This window comes from Schistocerca piceifrons, chromosome 2 (assembly GCF_021461385.2).
Source record: "Schistocerca piceifrons isolate TAMUIC-IGC-003096 chromosome 2, iqSchPice1.1, whole genome shotgun sequence".
In the NCBI taxonomy this organism is placed as follows: Eukaryota; Metazoa; Arthropoda; class Insecta; order Orthoptera; family Acrididae; genus Schistocerca; species Schistocerca piceifrons.
This window is the reverse complement of record NC_060139.1, coordinates 612,995,446-613,016,411: the sequence shown is the minus strand read 5'-3', so window position 1 is coordinate 613,016,411 and position 20,966 is coordinate 612,995,446. Positions and strand designations below refer to the sequence as shown.

General features: G+C 40.9%; 1 protein-coding gene across 2 annotated transcripts in view; it reads right to left on the bottom strand.

The window, feature by feature from the left end:
* The window catches only part of LOC124776318 (CCAAT/enhancer-binding protein zeta), a 212,404-nt gene that overhangs the window by 42,462 nt on the left and 148,976 nt on the right, over window positions 1-20,966 (bottom strand). For both annotated transcript variants that reach the window (XM_047251254.1, XM_047251255.1), the window contains one exon: window positions 19,675-19,964. In XM_047251254.1, the coding sequence (XP_047107210.1) occupies window positions 19,675-19,964 (290 nt within the window). The remainder of the gene's footprint in view (window positions 1-19,674; window positions 19,965-20,966) is intronic.

Sequence of the window (20,966 nt, the reverse complement as noted above, 5' to 3'; positions counted from 1 at the left end):
TGACAAGCTACCTGCAATAAATAATACACAAGTGGTCCTGAAAAATCATGCACACCAAGCAGGGGTTGCTCCTGTATAGGTTTGCAGGTTTGTGCTACCCCCAAGGAATAATTTTGTTCAACTGTGTTTGCCTTCTGAGCGTTCTATACTAGTGGAGAAGTAGCGCACCGTTTATCTCTTTTGAAATGCCCGAGCTCCAAGCGCCGAACGCAGCGGAGTTGGACGGAATGTGCCGGCGGCGACAGCAGGTTGCACTGTGGCTGCAAACGCGGACTTGGGTGTCTCAGAGGCGGTGCGGGGTGCGGGGGAAATGCTTGGCATCACTGTACTTGTATGCGGGCCTTGTGCGTATAAGCATCTCACCCGGGCCACCCTGCCAGCTGCAGGAAGAGGACCCGAACTCTTCCAAAGGGAAACGGAACTATCCGATCTTCGAACAAAGTGGGATTCTCGCGCCACCTTATCAGTTCAGGTGTTGCTGAGAGCGAATTAACTATTTCCTGTGCGTTGTGTTAGTTATTTTAGCATGTGCTACTGTGAATTTTGAGGCTCAAGTGACAAGCGAATACCTGAAATAATGAATCAGGTAATTTCATTGCTCTCTGAACCCTTCAGTTCACGTAAGTTTGAAGAAAAATTAGAAATCAAGAGGCTAGGTAGGCCGACTGCTTTAACAATTTCTCAGACCGTTAAAACAAAAAGTCGCCAATTCAATAGGAAATTTAACTCTGAATTGTACAACAAGCATGAATGGCTGTGTGCTTACGACATGAAAAATGCCTTATTTTATTTTCCTTGTTTATTATTTGGTGTAGATATTTTCATGGTCTACACACGGAGTCTGTGACATTCAACACCTCCATGACAAAATTAGAAAACACGAACTTCTTCAGTCGATGTAAATAACATTTTTGAATATATCAAGTCTAGGCAATGTAAATTAAGACAGTGGGTGCAGAAGGTCTGTGGCATTACACAACCAGAAAGTTGCCAATAATAGGTACATATCGAATCTAATTATTAACTGTATTCATTTCTGTGGTGCGTTGGAACTTGCGCTTAGAGGACACGACGAGACTGAATCATCTTCCAGTCCTGGTGTTTCTCGTTCCTTGATTAATTAGAATTAGACTCGGTATTAAAATTGCATTTAGAGAAAGCTACAGTTTTCAAAGGAACCTCAAAAACCATCCAGAGTGAACTCCTCCAGTGCATACTTCAAGTCTGCCAAGAGGAATTTAGAAAGGAAATTAAAGGTGCTGAGTTGAAAGATTTTGGGACTTCATAGCACCAGAAAAGTCTTTGGCAACATCCATCATCGAACAGATAAATAATCATTTGGGGAATTGTCCACATAAGCCAATAGCACAAACATATGATGGTGCAACAGTCATGAGTGGTTTGTCACGTGGGGTGCAGGCTCTTTTTAAGGAAAAGTTTCCCAACACTTCATACATTCATTCCTATGGCCACCAGTTGAATCTCATTATGCTTAAAGCCGCTTCCATTAATAAAAATGTGCGAATATTCTTCACTAAACTTCAGGGACTTTGCAGCTTCTTTTCAGCATCTCCTCTCACAGAACAGCAGTTCTCAACGAAATAGTATGAAAACAACTGCCACGTTCAGTGCGTACTCGTTGGAATTTTCAGTCAAGGAGCGTCAATACCGTTTTAGAATGCAGGGAAGATATTATCACGTGCATGAATAATACTAGCCGTGGGAAAAACTGTGTAATGAGAACACGATCCTACAAGCCTGTGGCTTAGTAACAATTTTGGAGGATAAAAAGTTCATTTTTTGGCTTTCATTTTTTTCATAAAATCATGATCCATGTGGATATTTTGTATAACCAGCTACAAAAAAGGCATATTGACCCAACTTACTCACACAGTCAGCTGGCAGCTTTTGAGCATGAAATTGCGAACATTAGGGATGAAGTGAGCGAAAATTCAACAGATTTACAGGAGTACCATAAAAGAGGGAGAACTGAAGATGGGGCAGCGATGTGTAATCTACCGCGGGAGGTAAAAGAAGTATGTGACGTCGTAAGTTACGAGGCAAAAGAAAGATTCAAGTTCACTGGACACCTAGTTGCAGCCTCTCTCTTTCTACCAGAGAAATTCGCTACTTGCTCTTCCAGTTTTCCAGAAACTTATTTCAGAGCTGCTACTGAATGCTACTCTTTTTTGGAAGCAAAGAAACTTTGATCAGAACTCTCTGTTATTTATGGAAGATAGGAGTTCAAAATCATGTGTGGAGCTTTGAGCTTTCTGGATTACATAACAGACAATAATCTTTGTGATACACTGATTGAATCTGTGAAGCTCCTGAAAGCGATAATTACAATTCTAATGACCACATCAAAAGCAGAACGTTGTTTTTCTTCACTGAAACGCATCAAAATCTTCTTGCAGAATACTATGGACCAAGAAAGACTATCAGCATCCGCGATTGCAGACTTCAATCAAAGAGCGATTGAAGGATTTGCAAATATGACGGAAAGAAGAATAGAGTTCCTGTACAAGTGATCACCACCACATCCAAGTTCAGAGATATAATCGAACGGCGCTAACATCAGTCCTGCTGAATAAGGTTAGTAAGGCATCCCTACCACTTTTTGAGTACATAGAGCTGCAGTTGATTTTAATTCCTTTTATTCTGCAAAAGTAATAGTTTTTTCTGTGTACACCTTTTGGTTTTATTATGAGTAGATGTAGGAGTGACACGAGCGAGTGGTCTGTTTATATCAGGCATTACAAAAAGATTGAGCAGTGTACTGATTTTCTCTCTTTTGTTGATGTTTTCCTTCATGAGTAAAGTGCACCACCACCATCTTCTTTGGTCACGAGCCGCCACTGACACCAAGTGTAAAGGTATCAACAAAAAGAAACGAATTATTGATGGAACTGAATATCCATATAATTTTGTAATCATTTAGTAAAAATGTTTCACATTACAGATTAAATAAACTGGAAATCCACTGATGATGGCACAGTGGTGCTGAAACATGTTTGGGAAATTGAAAAAAACGGTGTTTTGCATAACTGGCAGACCTTACATCCAACAATTTTAACTGCAAACATGGTAAACACAAGGAGCTGCAAATCTAAATGATGAATATACTGAACACAGATAGACACACATACAGCCATAATACACTCTGTCCTACCGCCACCCCTTACCCCTGCCCCAAACACACCATCTCCACCTACATCTATACTGCTGTGATGTGTGAGGCAGAAGATAACTTTTATTATATCATATACTGATGTTTCTTCCTGTTCCATCCAAGGATGAAATGCAATAGGGATGTCTGCTTGTACACATCGGTGCCACCTATTATTTGTTTAATTTTATGTGCACTCTCTCTACAGAATAATCATATAGGAGTCTTATGAGAAGTGAGGCATATTTTTTCAACTGTCTGTCTGTCAAGATTTTTCAACATTTACACTCTCTGACCAGTGAAACAATATGACCACCACCACCACCACCACCACCATCACCCTTCCTCACACACAATAATAGTTTTTAGTTAATATGACCTAATACAGGTCCCATACTATTGAGCAGTATTCTAGTACGGCCATACCACTGTTTATCACACAATTTCTTCTGTAGAGAAACTGCACTTTCCCTGTATTCTACCAATTAATCACAGCTTGCCACTTGCTTTACCTACAACTGAACCTATGTTGTCATTCAACTTTGTATCTCTACACATTGCTATTCCCTAATATTTTTATGACTTGACTCTAGTTGTACCTCACTAATCATGTCATCAAATGATACTTGCCCTTACTTTTCATAAAGTTTACATCTGTGCTTTTCTTTCTGTCATGAACTAGTTATTAATCATTGTTCCAGACTATTTTGCTGAGATTAAACTGAATACTGCCATAATTTTTACTGATAGAATTTCACTGTAAATAACAGCAATACCTGTGAAAAGCATAAGATTGCAGCTTGTAGTATCCACTAATTGTAGCTCATATTCGTAAAACGTGAACAGCAACAAACCTAATTAAAGTGCCCTGAGGCACACGAAATATCACTTCTGTGTCTAAAGATGATTATCTATTCAGGATAACATATATAGCGAACTACCTGTCATAACATTTTCAATCCAGTCACAAATCAATTTAGATATGACATAGGAATATATTTTCATTAGAAAGAAATCACTGACGTACTGAATCAAAAACTTTCTGAAAGTTTTGAAACATAGAATCAACTTAGTTTGCTCTATCAATGTCACTGAGGATACCATGTGAGAAGATGGACAGTTGAGTTTCACATCATCAGGGCTCATGCTGATTGCTGTGGAAAAGATTCAAGGTAGGTCATACTTTTTAAATAAGAATATGTTAGATGAGACAGAGCTGGCTCCAGGGATTTTGCTGCCTAGTGCTAAAATGTCAAGTGCCAGCCAACCCCCCCCCCCCCCCCTCCCCCTCCTATCCCAGAGCTTGCATTTTCAAACATACTCAACCTTTCCAGAAAGTTATTCATCCATAAAATTTCACGTATAACTCTTACTCATATGTCGTTTTGCCGTAAACACTCCTTGAAGGCCAGTGCCAGGTATGGTGGCCCAGTCAGTGGAACAGAAGTGAAACATTTACAGTGTAATACATCCTGCGTTACAAATCCAAAATTAATTATATCAACCAAAATTATGTCACTAGCAGAGTACATAACTAAGATCTCTTCACTTTTTCTTGTTTCCTGAGGAACAGTGTGAGACGTGTAGCGATCAGAATAGCTGAGTACTGCATTGTTGGCAGTATCGCTGGAGCTTCTGTTATACCAAGCGGAAAATCATAGGATAGTGAGTGACTTACATATAAATGTTTTATTTGTTGGAAAAAGTGTATAAACAGCCAGTGCCTATTTAGTGTGTCTTTAGTACATAAAGAAAAACAGCTGTGTTCGGATGTCAACAAGGTGTGTTTTCCGACACGCCATGATCACAATTTGTGCCTCAAACAAGCAGTTTTGAAAGCGCTTTAATTTACTATCAGAAAAGTAACAGTTAATCCCCAAATACAATTATTGAAATGAGAACAGTGTGAAATTTGATGAAACAGGATAAATAGTTCATGCAGTGCAGTTTAGTTGCTTTAGCTCCTAAATATGGTTTGATACCTTTTCTCCACATGATCTTAATATGATACATTTTTTACACATGAACTTAATATATAGTGCTTATGGCTCCATCACAGAGACAGAAAAGAGAAAGAGGAAAATTTTAAAACAAGTTACAGAGAAAGTAAAAAAAAAAAATTTAGACGAGTGTGGCAAGAATAAAAGGATGTAAATAGTATTATGGCAGATTCAACGGGGAGGGGGTGGTGGAGGAAGAATTCCATGTATTTTTCCACATGTAAATGCTGCTTAATCATAATGCCTGGTTTCAAAGGGCTACGACATGTGACAGGCAGTGCATATTTTACTTATTCTTTATTTATTTACTAGCGCAGAATTCCAGCATTGCCCAGGTATTTATTTATAGCTGTGCATCCACGTGCATACCACACAGCATATGGCCTTGTGCTTAATGTTTATAACATCATATTTCCAGAGCTTTGTGTCGCACATTGTTATCATTTTGTAGGTACATTCAATAGTATATGTGGATACTGTGTGCAATTGTGTAGCAAATGGAGTTAGCAGCAATGAAGTAATAAATTTAAATGTCAGGCACAATGTGACAGTTTCTGATGCATCTCACTGGTTTTGACATCATATCTCCTGAACTATTAGTTGTACAATGGTGTAATATTGTAGGCACATCCAGCAGAATATGTGGATACTGACCATGACATTTCCTGTGAACAGACTTAGTAGCAAATAAGTAATAAACTTAGGTGTCAAGCGTGTGATGTGGCAGTTTTCACACATCTCACTTACTGTGATGTCATATCTTATGAACTTTGTGTCATACAATGGCATAATTCTGCACTTACGTTCAGTGGTACGTGTGCATGCTGTCTCGCGAATACAGAGAGAAGCAAAAAAGTAATAAATTAGAATGTTATGTCTTGGGCAGTATTTTTACTGTACGAAAAGTGGAAAAGTACTAAGCAATAAACATATTCCTTTCATCATTTAGCAGGGGGTCGTAAATGAGAAAAAAATCCATAAAGGTTTGAAATTTTTCATGCCCACCCTGTTCCTTTTGATAGTTAGGTGGTTCTTAACCCCACAGCAATTGTCGCCTGACAGTAAGGTGTATGTGTACCCTGTTTGGGTGAAATCAATCCAGTGGTTTAGAAGGAGATGTGGAAAATACACACACACACACACACACACACACACACACAAATATATATACACACTACTAAACATCATGATGGTACAACGAGAAAAATCTCATTACCCCGGGCCCCAGTCAATAGACAGGGATCGTCGTGAGCATCGGATTCTGGGGGCTCATGGACATCATGAGAAGAATCAGAGCTTCCCTCAAGACCAAACGCAAACACTACATTGGTACACTCAACATGAACACACTGATGAAGACAGGAAAGATGAAACAACTCACAGACACTCTCAAAAAATTTCAAATCAAAATATGTGCACTGCAAGAAACATGATTCACAGACAAAGACCATTTCAACATGGAGAACTTTAGAATATACAAAGGAAAACCATCGAGACAACTGAAAAACCTACAGATTTTTGGTACAGGATTTGCAGTACACAGGTCCATCACGGTCAGCATAATTGACTTTTCGTCACCAAACGAAAGAATCAGCTCCACCACAGTGAAATCAGCCAACAAATCCTACACAATAATCAACGCACATGCACCGACTAATGACTAAAACAGGAAAAACCTGGACGAAATTGATGACTTCTGGGCGACAATGGAAGAAACTATAAGGAAAATTCCTGCACATAGAGTCAAAATAATACTGGGAGACTTCAATGCTAAACTCGGAAAAGAAAAGATATACAGACATACCACAGGAAAACATATTCCACACAAGGACACAAACAAAAATAGAAAATACCTGATAGACTTTGCAAAAGCCACAACCTCGCCATTATGTCAACAAAATTCAAGAAATCAACACGGAAACTTACCACATGGAAATTCCCCAGCAGAAAGCAAGAACAACAAATCAATCGCGTAATAGTCCAAAAAGACTTACAAAAAGAAATTTTGAATATAGACAATGTGAAGGTTATTCGACTCAGACCACCACCTACTACAGATCAGGATTCGTCTTTTACCCAAGAAAAAGGTCCAGAAGAACAAAATTGTTAGACCAGATCCAGAATACCTTACTTTAAACCAGACACAAATGGAAAACAACAACAAATTGAGGTTAAGGCTAGAAAAGTTGTGGAACTGATAGATGTGTTGGAGTTTTAAATTCTGCAGTACATCAGTATGCTCTGGAACTCAGCAGTCAAACAACAGTTTGGCTGTTATTCTTTGTAAAGATGCACAGTTGGCTTGTTGTCATTGCCTCATACAGATCTACACAGCAGTTAATGCAAAGCCAGTACATGACGTGGCTGCATTCATCAATGGTCCAGCATCTGATATGGCAAGATACACCCGTCATGCAACTAATTAAGCAGGAAGCTTATGGATGCACAAAATAGGACATGCAACTGTGAACCTGGAACTTTTCCAAGAATGATATGCATGGGTCAAGCAATTGAACATATGTTACTCACTGTAGAGAGTGATAAAGAGTATTCGAAGCCTAAGCAGAGACTGTGATTTGGTTTCTCTGGTCTAGGGTGACAGTCTGTAATAACAGTAATAGAGAATTGATTCTTTGGAGTTCTTAGTGAATTTGTTTTTCTGATCATATTTTTACCATAGATTCCTTGGCAAATAAATGTTCCCAAGAATTGTGGAAGAAAAAAAGTTTTACTGATTCACAGAACTCCTATCATACCCAGGCTGGCTCTAGGGAGGGGTGAACCATGCCACTGCCCAGGGCGGCACGTTTTTGGGGGTAACAAAACCTTAATTTTTGATATGGTTAGAGAAGGATAAATTAAACAAGACACTGGAAACTTTGCACAAATGAAGAATTGTGGGAATAAGGTGGAAATATAAATCATTCATAAAATCAAGTGTTTTACTGGAAATTGTCTACGATATTGTGAATCAGATGACAAACGAAGTGCTGGAGGTGGTCACTAAGGGTGCGTCTTTCAAAGTAGCAAAAGTTGCTTGTGGCAATGTTGCCAACTCACTTTCTACCATGTATGTACACAACAGTTTAAAAGTACCTACATCAGCTTGAAAGCCCCTAAGAAGTGGAAATATTTATAATAAATAAATAAAGAAAAATGTCAGCATGGGGTGGCCTACACATACAGCAGTCTTGAATGTCTATAGCAGTGCTGCTTTATATATTATTATTATTAGTGGTATTTTGCCCTTAAAGAGTGCAGTTGGACTAAACTACAATGCCAATTCCTTTTGCTGTCTTCCCTGCTGCCCAAACTTCCCTCATTCACTCACTGTGTTTCTGTTTCTGGTCCTCTGTCCATGTTTCTTGTCGGCTTCGTGTCTTCGGATTCATCTTGATTGCCTTTTTGGTTGCCCACATTTCTTTCATCTTCTGGCTGCGATCTTGCTTGTGTTCTTCGGCCCATTTAAGCCTGTTCTTTTGTCACAGTGCGTCTCGTGTAGTTTACTTTTCTTAATGGTGTTTCTGAATTTTATTCTGTTGTTTATTGTGTCTGCTGTGACGTTGAGTTGCTTCAGGTCATTTTTTTACCTCTGACACCCATTTGTTGTTTCTAGTGGTTACCCAGTCAAAGATCTGTTTGGTCAGTCCGTATGATGGCATTCTGTATAGGTGTCCATAGAATTTTAGTCCGCATTTTCTAATTTTTTCTGTGATTGTCTCCGTATGTTTGTGTAGTTCCTCAGTAGGTTTCTTGATCCATATTCCATTGTTGTTGGTTGTGCCAAATATTTTCCTAAGTATTTTCCATACTACTTTTTCTAGTTGTCCAATACGTGTATACCCTAGGATTAGTGTGGTCTCTGCTGCATATAGTGCCTCGGGGAGCACCACCGTGTCGTAGTGGCGTAATTTGGCTTTTTGTGAGTTAGACTTCTTGTTGTAATGATTCCACACTACTTTTTATGCCTTGTCCAGTTTAGTTTTTCTTTCTTCGTTTGAGTCTCTGTTATGTCCTTTCATTTGTAGTGTTTCACCGAGGTATTTAAAGTTTGCCATTTTGTAAATCGTCCCGTACTTTGTGTTCAGAGATGAGAGTTTCTTTGTGCTCATAAACTGTGTCTTATCATAAGATATCTGTAGTCCAGTTTTGGAAGCGATTTCATGTAGTTTTTCAAGAGCGTCTTTTGTTTTGTTTATACCTTTTGTGACAATCGACAAATCGTCTGCAAAAGCCAGGCATTTAATCTGTAGGTTTCCTAAGGTTATCCCCTGTTGTGATATTTCCCATTCTTTTATTACCTTATATAACACTAGATTGAAAAGGAGAGGTGAGAGGCCATCGTCTTGTCGGACACGTGCAAATTTCAAAGGGCTCTGATAGTTCACCACAGAACTTTACTTTGGAGGTCGTGTTGGTCAAGGTTTCCTCTATGACAGTCCGTGTTTTGTTGTCTACTTCGTATTCAGCTAGAATTTTGAAGAGAGTTTTCCGTTTGACAGAGTCATATGCTTTTTTGAAGTTGACAAAGGTAATGATCAGGTTCTGTTTGTGTTGTAAAATACTTTCAGGTTCCAAATTTGTTCCACACAAGACCGCTCTTTACGGAAACCTGCTTGGTATTCTCCAATCAAATGGTCGGTCTGGCATTCTAGTCTGTCAAGTAAAGCTTTAGAGAGTATCTTGTATGTGAACGGTAGTAGGGATATTCCTCTGTAGTTGTTCGGGTCAGTCTTGTCACCTTTTTTGTGTAGTGGATGTATCAGAGCAGTTTTCCAGTCGTCAGGAATTTTCATGGTCTCCCAGATATCTTCCAAGATCCTGCGGATGTGTTTGGTGAGTTCTGGGTCTTGTAACTTCCAGATTACCGTGATGATGCCGTCTTCTCCTGGTGCTCTACAATTCTTGAGTGACTTAATTATTTCTTTAACTTCTTCTACAGCTGGAGGTACGTGCTCGTTTCTGTCATCATTTCTTCCATAGGGGGGTTTGTGTTGAGCAGTTTTTCAAAGTCCTTTGCCAGAATGTCACAACTGTTTTTGGTATTGGTTTCTAGGGTTCCATCCAGTCTTCTGAAGCACAAGTTGGATGGTTGACATCCAGTCATATTTTCTCTGAATGTTCTGTAGAAGTTTCTTGTATTGTTCTTCGTGAAGTCCGATTCGATCTCCGTCAGTTGCCGTTTATCATACTGTTGTTTTTCACTGCGAATGATTTTGCTTGATTGTGTCTGTGTTTTCAGGAAGTTCATCCAATTCTCTGGGGATTCAGGGCTACTAAATTTTTTCCATGCACTGATTTGTTGGTCAATAGCTTGGTCACAAGTTTGGTTCCACCAACGGTGTTTCCTTGTGCATGGTGCTTGTGCTAGTTTCATGGCCTCTCGGATTCTTCCTGAAAGTTGTGTCCAGTCTTATACAACATATTTATGACTCAGTTCAGTATCCCTGTTGTTGTTGTGGTCTTCAGTGCTATGACTGGTTTGATGCAACTCTCCTCACTTGTCTATCTCTTCAACATGACATGAATTGTACCCACCTGCTTGCTACAGTTACACCTGGAGCTCACTCTACAATTTCTCTTTTTCACAAAACTTTTTCTTTTTATCACTAGTTAGTATTTCATAATCTCAGGACCTTGGCAGTTATCAGTTATTTTGCTGCCCAAATACCAAAACTCATTTACTGCTATTAGTGTCTCATCTCCTGATCAAATTCCCTCAGCCTTGCCTGATTTGGTATGTGTACATTACAATAACCCAGTTTTACTTTTATTGATGCCCACCTTGTGACTTCTTTTCAAGACACTGTCCATTCCATTCAACTGTTCTCCAAGTTCTTTGACATAACTACAATGTCGCAGGCAACTCTCAAAGATTTTATGTCTTATACTTTCCCTTTTCACATTTCTCCTTGATTTGATTCACTGCTTTCTCGATGTACAGACTAAATAAAATCTGGGATACATTACAACCCTTCCTTATTTCCTTCTCAACCACTGCATCCCTTTCACTTTCTTTGACTCCTATAACTACAGTCCAGTTTCTGTACAGGTTACAGACATTCTATTGGACCTTGAATTCAGAATTTCAAAGACTGTACTCCATTCAACACTGTGATATCCTAAATCTACAAATCCTATAAACGTACATTTGCCATTCTTCACATAGTTTTCTAAGCCATAGGGACAATATTGTACTTCAACGTTACACACATACTCCACAAGGCACCACATGTTGCATGGCTGTGGTTGTCTTGTACCACTATTAGTCATTTCCTCTCCTGTTCCACTCACAAGTGAAGTGATGGGAAGACAACTGCCTATGTGCCTCTATATGAGCCCTAATTTCTGTTGTCTTAATTTGAAGTGTATATTCCACAGTTTCTGATGATAGTCTTCTTAAACTGAATGCAACTGGTCAATAAAAATATTTAGTGTGACTTGTGGCTGTCCTGAAAAAAATTATTTTCTCAATAGTATTTCGTGAAAGGAATGTTGTCTTACCTCCAGAGATTTCCATTTGAGTTCATGAAGCATTTACATAATACAAACGGCCTTCAAAAAAGTTTTGCACAGTCGTCTCTAATTTTTTTATTTTTTGCAGGAGGAGAGTGAAATTTTTTGTGAACATACTTGGAACATTTAGCTATAAGTTGGCGTGTAAAAGTATTTTCTTTTATTTACAGGTGAGCCATAATGGACAATGAAGAAGACGTCAGGTTGTGACAAAGGTCAGTGATAGAGTTCCTCTTCAAGACCGGCGATGACTCTGTCAATCGATTCGCATGAAGTTGCTCCCTGTTTATGGGGAGGACACAGTGCATTGCAACAGTATCCTGCGGTGGTTACAGATGTTTAAAGAAGGTGATTTCTCTCTACTGGACAATCCACGATGAGGTAGACCATTGACGGCAGTGAGTGATGTGAATAAGGAGACCACTGATCAAATCACACAAAATGACAGATGTGTGACTACATGACAGCTTGCTGAAATGACTCGTTTAGTCATTTGGTAGTGTTGTATCACTGGTACAGTCACTGGGGTACAGAAAAATCTGTTCACTTTAGGTGGCTAGATTATTGACAAAACAAAAAGAAAGCGATGAGGAAGAATGTATGCGAGGGTCTCATGAAAACCTTTACTGAAGAGTGGAAACAATGTTTTGATGGCACCACTACCCAGGATGAAACATGGTTGTTTTTGTCCAAAACTGAGAGCAAAACCCTACCTTCTACCTTCTTCTTAAAATTCACAAACCCAATCATCCCGGCCGTCCCATTGTAGCTGGCTACCAAACCCCCACAGAACGTATCTCTGCCTACGTAGATCAACACCTTCAACCCATTACATGCAGTCTCCCATCCTTCATCAAAGACACCAACCACTTTCTCGAACGCCTGGAATCCCTACCCAGTCTGTTACCCCCGGAAACCATCCTTGTAACCATTGATGCCACTTCCTTATACACAAATATTCCGCACATCCAGGGCCTCACTGCGACGGAGCACTTCCTTTCACGCCGATCACCTGCCACCCTACCAAAAACCCCTTTCCTCATTACCTTAGCCAGCTTCATCCTGACCCACAACTTCTTCACTTTCGAAGGCCAGACATACCAACAATTAAAGGGAACAGCCATGGGTACCAGGATGGCCCCTCGTACGCCAACCTATTCATGGGTCGCTTAGAGGAAGCCTTCTTAGTTACCCAGGCCTGCCAACCCAAAGTTTGGTACAGATTTATTGATGACATCTTCATGATCTGGACTCACAGTGAAGAAGAACTCCAGAATTTCCTCTCCAACCTCAACTCCTTTGGTTCCATCAGATTCACCTGGTCCTACTCCAAATCCCATGCCACTTTCCTTGACATTGACCTCCACCTGTCCAATGGCCAGCTTCACACGTCCGTCCACATCAAACCCACCAACAAGCAACAGTACCTCCATTATGACAGCTGCCACCCATTCCACATCAAACGGTCCCTTCCCTACAGCCTAGGTCTTTGTGGCAAACGAATCTGCTCCAGTCCGGAATCCCTGAACCATTACACCAACAACCTCAAAACAGCTTTCGCATCCCGCAACTACCCTCCCGACCTGGTACAGAAGCAAATAACCAGAGCCACTTCCTCATCTCCTCAAACCCAGAACCTCCCACAGAAAAACCACAAAAGTGCCCCACTTGTGACAGGATACTTTCTGGGACTGGATCAGACTCTGAATGTGGCTCTCCAGCAGGGATATGACTTCCTCAAATCCTGCCCTGAAATGAGATCCATCCTTCATGTGAAATCCTCCCCACTCCACCAAGAGTGTCTTTCCACCGTCCACCTAACCTTCAAACCTCTTAGTTCATCCCTATGAAATCCCCAAACCACCTTCCCTACCCTCTGGCTCCTACCCTTGTAACCGCCCCCAGTGTAAAACCTGTCCCATGCACCCTCCCACCACCACCTACTCCAGTCCTGTAACCCGGAAGATGTACACGATCAAAGGCAGAGCCACGTGTGAAAGCACCCACGTGATTTACCAACTGACCTGCCTACACTGTGAAGCTTTCTATGTGGGAATGACCAGCAACAAACTGTCCATTCGCATGAATGGACACAGGCAGACAGTGTTTGTTGGTAATGATCACACCCTGTGGCTAAACATGCCTTGGTGCACGGCCAGCACATCTTGGCACAGTGATACACCGTCCGGGTTATCTGGACACTTCCCACTAACACCAACCTGTCAGAACTCCGGAGGTGGGAACTTGCCCTTCAGTATATCCTCTCTTCTCGTTACCCGCCAGGCCTCAATCTCCGCTAATTTCGATTTTCCGCCGCTCATACCTCACCTGTCTTTCAACAACATCTTTGCCTCTGTACTTCCGCCTCGACTGACATCTCTGCCCAAACTCTTTGCCAGATCTCTGCCCAAACTCTCTGCCTTTACAAATGTCTGCTTGTGTCTGTGTATGTGCGGATGGATATGTGTGTGTGTGTGTGCGAGTGTATACCTGTCCTTTTTTCCCCCTAAGGTAAGTCTTTCCGCTCCCGGGATTGGAATGACTCCTTACCCTCTCCCTTAAAACCGACATCCTTTCGTCTTTCCCTCTCCTTCCCTCTTTCCTGATGAGGCAACGGTCTGTTGCGAAAGCTTGAATTTCATGTGTATGTTTGTGTGTCTATCGACCTGCCAGCACTTTCGTTCGGTAAGTCACATCATCTGTGTTTTTGATATATGTTTCCCACGTGGAATGTTTCCCTCTATTATATAAATATCTAAATCAAGTATTCAAGAAATTCTCTAGAATGTTTTGAAGAACAAAACAGTGTGTAGAAAGTTTTTCCTGCACACCTTGACTCCTGAACAGAAACAACACACTAGGTCGCCTGCCATGACATGACTAAAATGAAAAGCATGGACAGTTCTTTCCTGGAAAAAATAATCAAAGGTGACAAGACTCAGTGTTATCAATATAAACCTACCATTAAATAACACCATGCCGAAATTCACATAAAAGTTCAACACTTTGAGAACATAACAAATAAGCAAGTCAATGTGGTGCACGAGATGAACAACATCCCACATAAGTATCTTTCTGACAGTTTCATATGGTTGTATGAAAGTTCTGTATGTTGCACACAAGTGACTGGGGAGGGAAAGGGGGGGGGGGACTATGTAGAATGCCTGCAGCCCTAAAACTGCCAGCTTAACTTTAGTCTATTTTTGATTTTTCATTAATCCAGATAGACTCAAAACTTTTTAGTGTGACAGGATATGAGTTTGTTCCATTTCATATTAGCTCAAGCGTTCATACATTTTTCTGGAATCCAAACTGACCTCCTCCCAGTTTGACTTCTACTAACTGTTCCATTCCTCTATGGCTAATTCATGTTATTCCTTTGCAAACATGACTTATTAAACTAACAGTTCAGCAATAATCACTCCTCCTTTCTTGAGGTCAATAGGTATTTCCGATGTCTAATACACTCTGCATACCACTGCCTTGTTTCAACTTAAGCCTTTCATCAGGCTGTCAAATTCTTCTCCCAGTTCTGTATTCACCATCTCATTTCGCATTCATCCACTTCTTCTTTCCTTTCTGTAATGATGTCTTCAGGTTTCTTTGCTTTATATAGTTCTTCTACAAATTCCTTCCAAATTTCAGCCTTACTTTCTTTTATTATTTGGCAAGGTGTGTTGCTCTGTACAAAATTACAGTGGTAAGTATTACAACGTATCTTGAGACACTGAAAGACTAATCAAGACGTTGTGCCTTGACCTCAGAAACTGTTTTCATGGATTTTCATGAAGAATTACACACAGCATCAATTATTGTTGCAGCTATGGACCACTGCTGATTTATCTACATTCTGAGTAGCCAGTTCACGTACACATTACAGGTAAATTGAAACTTCTCGGCAGATTAAAACCGTGTGTCAGATCGAGACAGGAACCTTGCCTTTTGCAAGCTTACCAACTGAGATAATAGTAAGTTGAATGGCGCAACAGCTTGGTGCTAGTCTTTCAACTGGATACCACTTCAGCAACTTGCTTGAACCTGAGTCAATGGTACCCAATTTTCCCATTTGGTCACCCATCAATGTATTAACTGGGCCCGACATTTGCTTAACTCCAGTGATCAAGGAAGATCCCGCGAATCAAAGGTTGTAAAAGTCATTGGGACCAACTGAACAATCCAGGTACAACTCACAATGTTCCCTCACAGCTCTCTCTCTATCAACACCCCTTTCAAGATAGCACACACACTGCAGCAGAGTAGAAGATTCGTTCTGATGAGCAGTCCATTTTCTGAAACTTCCAGGCAGATTAAAACTGTGTGCCGGACCGAGACTCGAACCCAAGTTCGAGTCTCGGTCCAGCACACAGTTTTAATCTACCAGGAAGTTTCATATCAGCGCACACTCCATTGCTGAGTGAAAATCTCATTCTGAATCCATTCTCTAATTAAAATCTTGTAAAAAATAGACATAATGAAACATCAATACGGTTACAGAATGAGATACTTAACACGTACACTAATATAAAAAGTAAATGTACACCAGTAATATAAAGACTATCAAAAAATCAATGTGAGGTGCCTGAATGACAAAAATGACACAAAGTAAGAATTAGAACACAAATAAAAATACATTGACTATCAGACATAAACATTTGAGATAACATCTGTTGTCACTTCAAAGTGCTATTGTTAGGAACAGTTTTACCTGTACAGGTGACCGAGAGCTGATAAAGTTCCCTGCCACAGACAGGGTTTGTATAAAAAGTAATGAGACTGATTTTTTGCTGACACGACTGTACTTCACAGTGCACACTCCCCTGGGGTGTTTGGTGGTGGGGGGTGTCTGGCCGAAAACGTGTGGCATGCCAGTCACCTGCGGACTCTTGTCTCAGCAGCACCGTGCATTGAGTGGACACGTCACAAAGTTAGCGATTGTGGTGCAACATGCAGCAAACGATCGAGCAACGTTATGCCATCAAGTTTTGTGTGAAACTACGGAAATCAGATACGGAAAGGTTGGATATATGTTGGCAAAACTACAGTGATGATTGCCTGTCAAAAGCCCAGGTTTTTAGGTTGTGAAGAGCTTTAAAGAGGGCCAGGAAAGCACTGAGGATGAGGACAGCTCCAGACGCCCGTCAACCAGCAAAACTGACGAAAACATCACTCGTGTGCGTATTTTATTGAACACTGACCGTTGGATGAGTGTCAAGATGATAGCACATGACCTCGGATTTGATAAAATGACAGTGCACATCATCACCAAAGAATTGTCAATGAGGAAGATCTGCACCAAGAACCAAGACGGTCCTGAATATTTCGTCAGATGTTCAAAAGCAAGCACATGTGAATGCCTGCCAACACAATCTCCAGAGCCTTGAAGTTGATTCTGAATTTTTAGATAACATTATCACCAGAGATGAAACCTGCATGTTTCAGTACGACCCGAAGACAAAGGGTATGAGTGCTGAATGGCACATCACAACATCCCCACGTCCAAAAAAGGTTCGCATGAGCAAATCAAAGGTGAAAGCCAAGCTGATTGTGTTTTTCGATGTCATGGGCATGGTTCATCATGAGTTTGTGCCCCAAGGCCAAACTGTCAATGGTGCTTTTAACTGTGAAGTGATCAAGAGACTGAAAGCCAGGATCCATCACTTGAAGCCAGCCATCACCGATGATTGGAAGCTGCATCATGACAATGCGCTGAGTCACACCTCCTTCATGATGGCCAGCTACCTGGACAAGAAAGGGATTCCAATGATTCCCCAGCCCCCCTACAGCCCCAATGTGGCCCCACCAGACTCTTTTTTGTTCCCCAAACTAAAAACTTCCCTGAAAAGACACCATCACGGGACCCTGGAGGAGGTCCAAGCTGTCATGATGAGGGCTTTGAAGGCCATCCCAGACTCAGCGTTTGAAGAATGGAAATATCGCATGCAGCACATTTTTGATTCTCAAGAGTCATATGTTGAGGAGTACTAAGTGGTTGTAGCGATATCTACAATAAATTTTGATTCACACGCTCAGTATCATTACTTTTTATACAAATCCTGTACTCTCCATTGTCAAATATAACGGACCACAGGGAAGATGATGTTATAGAGCAATCTGTACGGATAGTTTGGGTTTCAGCTTGAGTAGGGTTTGAGGTTTTGGTCATATTTTTATGAAAGACTGAGAGATGATGCTGGAAACGAGAAATTCTTAGAATGTTGGAAGAAGATGATTTTGGGGGAAGCAGAAGAGGGCACTTTTGGTATTTGGGTCAGTACTACTATAGACAGGATTCGACACCCATTCTGTTGGTTGTGGGTTGAGACTAGATGGTGAAGTGATATTTCTAGTTGTATTTATGAGTGAATGAGGGGATATCTTTTGACTAGGACAGGGTGACTGAATTTAAGGATGGGTTAGGAATTAGAAAAGAATGAATGTATCAGGATCAGAGAGAGGTATGGATTAGAGGTTTACTACTGAATGGTGGTCGAGGTGACACAGTGTCGGTGTTTTATTATGGTTATGGCTGTGGCTGTGTGGGAGGTGTGTCATGATATGGAGGCCAGGCTGGGCTTGTTGGCTAGATGTTATTGGAGATGGTGTTGTGAATGGTATTTGTGGGAGAGGTGGAGAGGGGCACCACTGTTGGGCCACAAGGTAAATGAGTTTAAATAGAGATAGGAACTGTCAGAATTGGTGACTGGCAGAGGCAATGTACAGATGAAGGACATGGTGGGTAAGGGCTAAGAATGGATAAGTCTGGGATTTATGTAGGGACTGTTGGAAGGATGGATTGCAGACAGAAGTGGGAACTTCAATACCGAAAATTAAGCACAACTGGAGGAAAAATATATAGGAATTTAGTTTGGCTACAGTGAAAACATGCTTGCAAAAGGAGTGTAGGTATCAAGGTCTATGGTTAGGGGGCATGAAGATATGGGGGGAGGGGGGGGGGGGGGGGGGGGAAGCAGAGCTAACTTAGACTGGGGAAGGTAACATCATGAAATAGACACAAGACTAAATCAAGGTGTAGAGCTTCTGTACACAGGCAAATTGGCCACTGGGACAATGTGTAGAAAATATTAGACAGTCAAAATAACTTTACAATGAGGTATAGTCATTCAATGCTCTGTAAGGGTTACTAAAAAGAAAATAAGACAGAAGAAAATCACTAAATTGAGAAAAACAGTAGCCAAGCAAGAAAACTAGCGGGAAAACAATTGCCACACAAATATGGAATATTGTTCAACAATTAGAGTAGACTGCCAAACAATGAGAGATCACTACTACTGAGTAAGGATGAATGAATACAGAGAAACGATCACCAAAAAAAGAAATGAGATCGCTAAACAGATAGAAAAGAATCACCATACAAGGAAAAATCATTGTGGAAGGAAAATGAAATGAAAAAAATTATTATACAGCATTTTTGACCAGGAGGCCCCATCTGTGGTTGTCAGGCTACCTAGTACAAGTCTTTTTATTTGATGTCACTTCAGTGACTTGTGCTTCGATAATGATGAGGACAACACAACTTCCAGTCCCTAAGTGGACAAAATATCCAACCTGGCCAAGAATCTGACATGGTTCTCACGTATGGAAGTCAGCTGCACTGACCATTCAGCAACAGAGGCAGAAAGGAGATGACCAAATCACAAAAAAGAATAAAAATGCCAGAAAGAGGATTAATTGTATCAACAGATAAGTTCACTTGAGGGAATTAAGAAAGTACAAGGATCCATAATGACTGGGCAGTACTTATCTCTAGGAGTTATAGGTCTAAGTACAGCTGAGAGATACATACAACAAAGTATCCTAGGTTTCAGAGATGTTGATTCCTTCCTGGGGAAGGAAAGAGGAATAGATTGGAGAAGGCTATAAAGACAGGCAGGTCACTCAAGACTCTGAGATCAGATAGACCCATCAGTTATAATGACAATTACACTGAAAAATTATTAGTTGCCACAGTATATCAATGCTAGTTTATACCTTCAATGAAAACTTTTTCCTCCTTATGTCCTCCCGAATGCTATTTACATCAACTTCTTCATCAGACATATCATCGAATACTAATTCCTCTTCATCATCATCCTCTGCATCAATATCATCTCTTCCAGTACTACTACCAATATCATCATCATCATCATCATCATCATCATCAAAATCACCATCATCAATATCTTCATCAAGATCCTCATCAACATCAAGATCATCATCAAACACATCATCCATATCTTGATCAGCACCACTTCCATCAGAATCATCGTCACTGTCTGTCTCTGTAACAATAAATTTTTTTAATGGTTGTAGCAGATTTCTGTGAACAAACAGATAAGATATCATAATCAGAATTGTGCCAGGAGCACATGCAGCTTACAGTAAATTGCTGAACGCTATATGTGCCCTGATTTATATTTGACAACAATATTAGCAAAAGGATAAGACTGCTACTCACGATAAAGATGACCTGGTGTGCAGGCACGCACAACGAAATGACTGTTACACATTATATCTTTTGGCAAAAGCCTTCTTCAGAAAAAAAACAGACATTAATACAAGCAAGCACACCTCATGCACATAGGACTGCTACTGCTGGCAGCCATGATCAGAATGCAACTGTCACATGATTAGCAATATAGAGTAGGGTGGGGAAGTGGGAGGGGTAGTTAGGGTACGGGTGGGGGAGAGAAGAGTGCTGTCTGGTGGGGCATGCAGGAACTAGATGGTGGCCTGATGTGACAACCAGGTGCAGAGTCGGGAGGGGGGGGGGGGGGGGGGGAAACGGAGAGCAGAAAAGGAGAAAAGCAGGGAAGAGGGAAGGATAGGTGGATAAATTGACAAAGGACAGCATACAATGAGGGTGAGGGGACATGAAAAGGGAGAAGGTGATAGGGCAGAGGGGGCGGGAAGTGTTGGATGGACGGTGTGGGGCTAATAGGTTACTGTAGCCTGAGGCCTGCATGATTTCGGGAAATGACACTGTGTTCTAAGGATAACATTGATCAGCACAGCCCAGAAGAGGCTTTCAGAATACTGGGAAAGGGACTTTTTGTCACTGCAGGTACACCATCCCCAAGTGACCAAGCTGTATGGGAGTATTTTGCTGTGGAAGGGATCACAGCTATCAAAATGCAGGTACTGTTGGTGGTTAGTGGGTTTAACATGGACAGAGGTGTGGATGAAACCATCAGAGAGGAGTTGGTCAATGTCCAAGAAGGTGACATGCTTGGTTAAGCAGGACCATGTGAAGCAGATGGGAGAGAAAGTTGAGGTTGTGAATG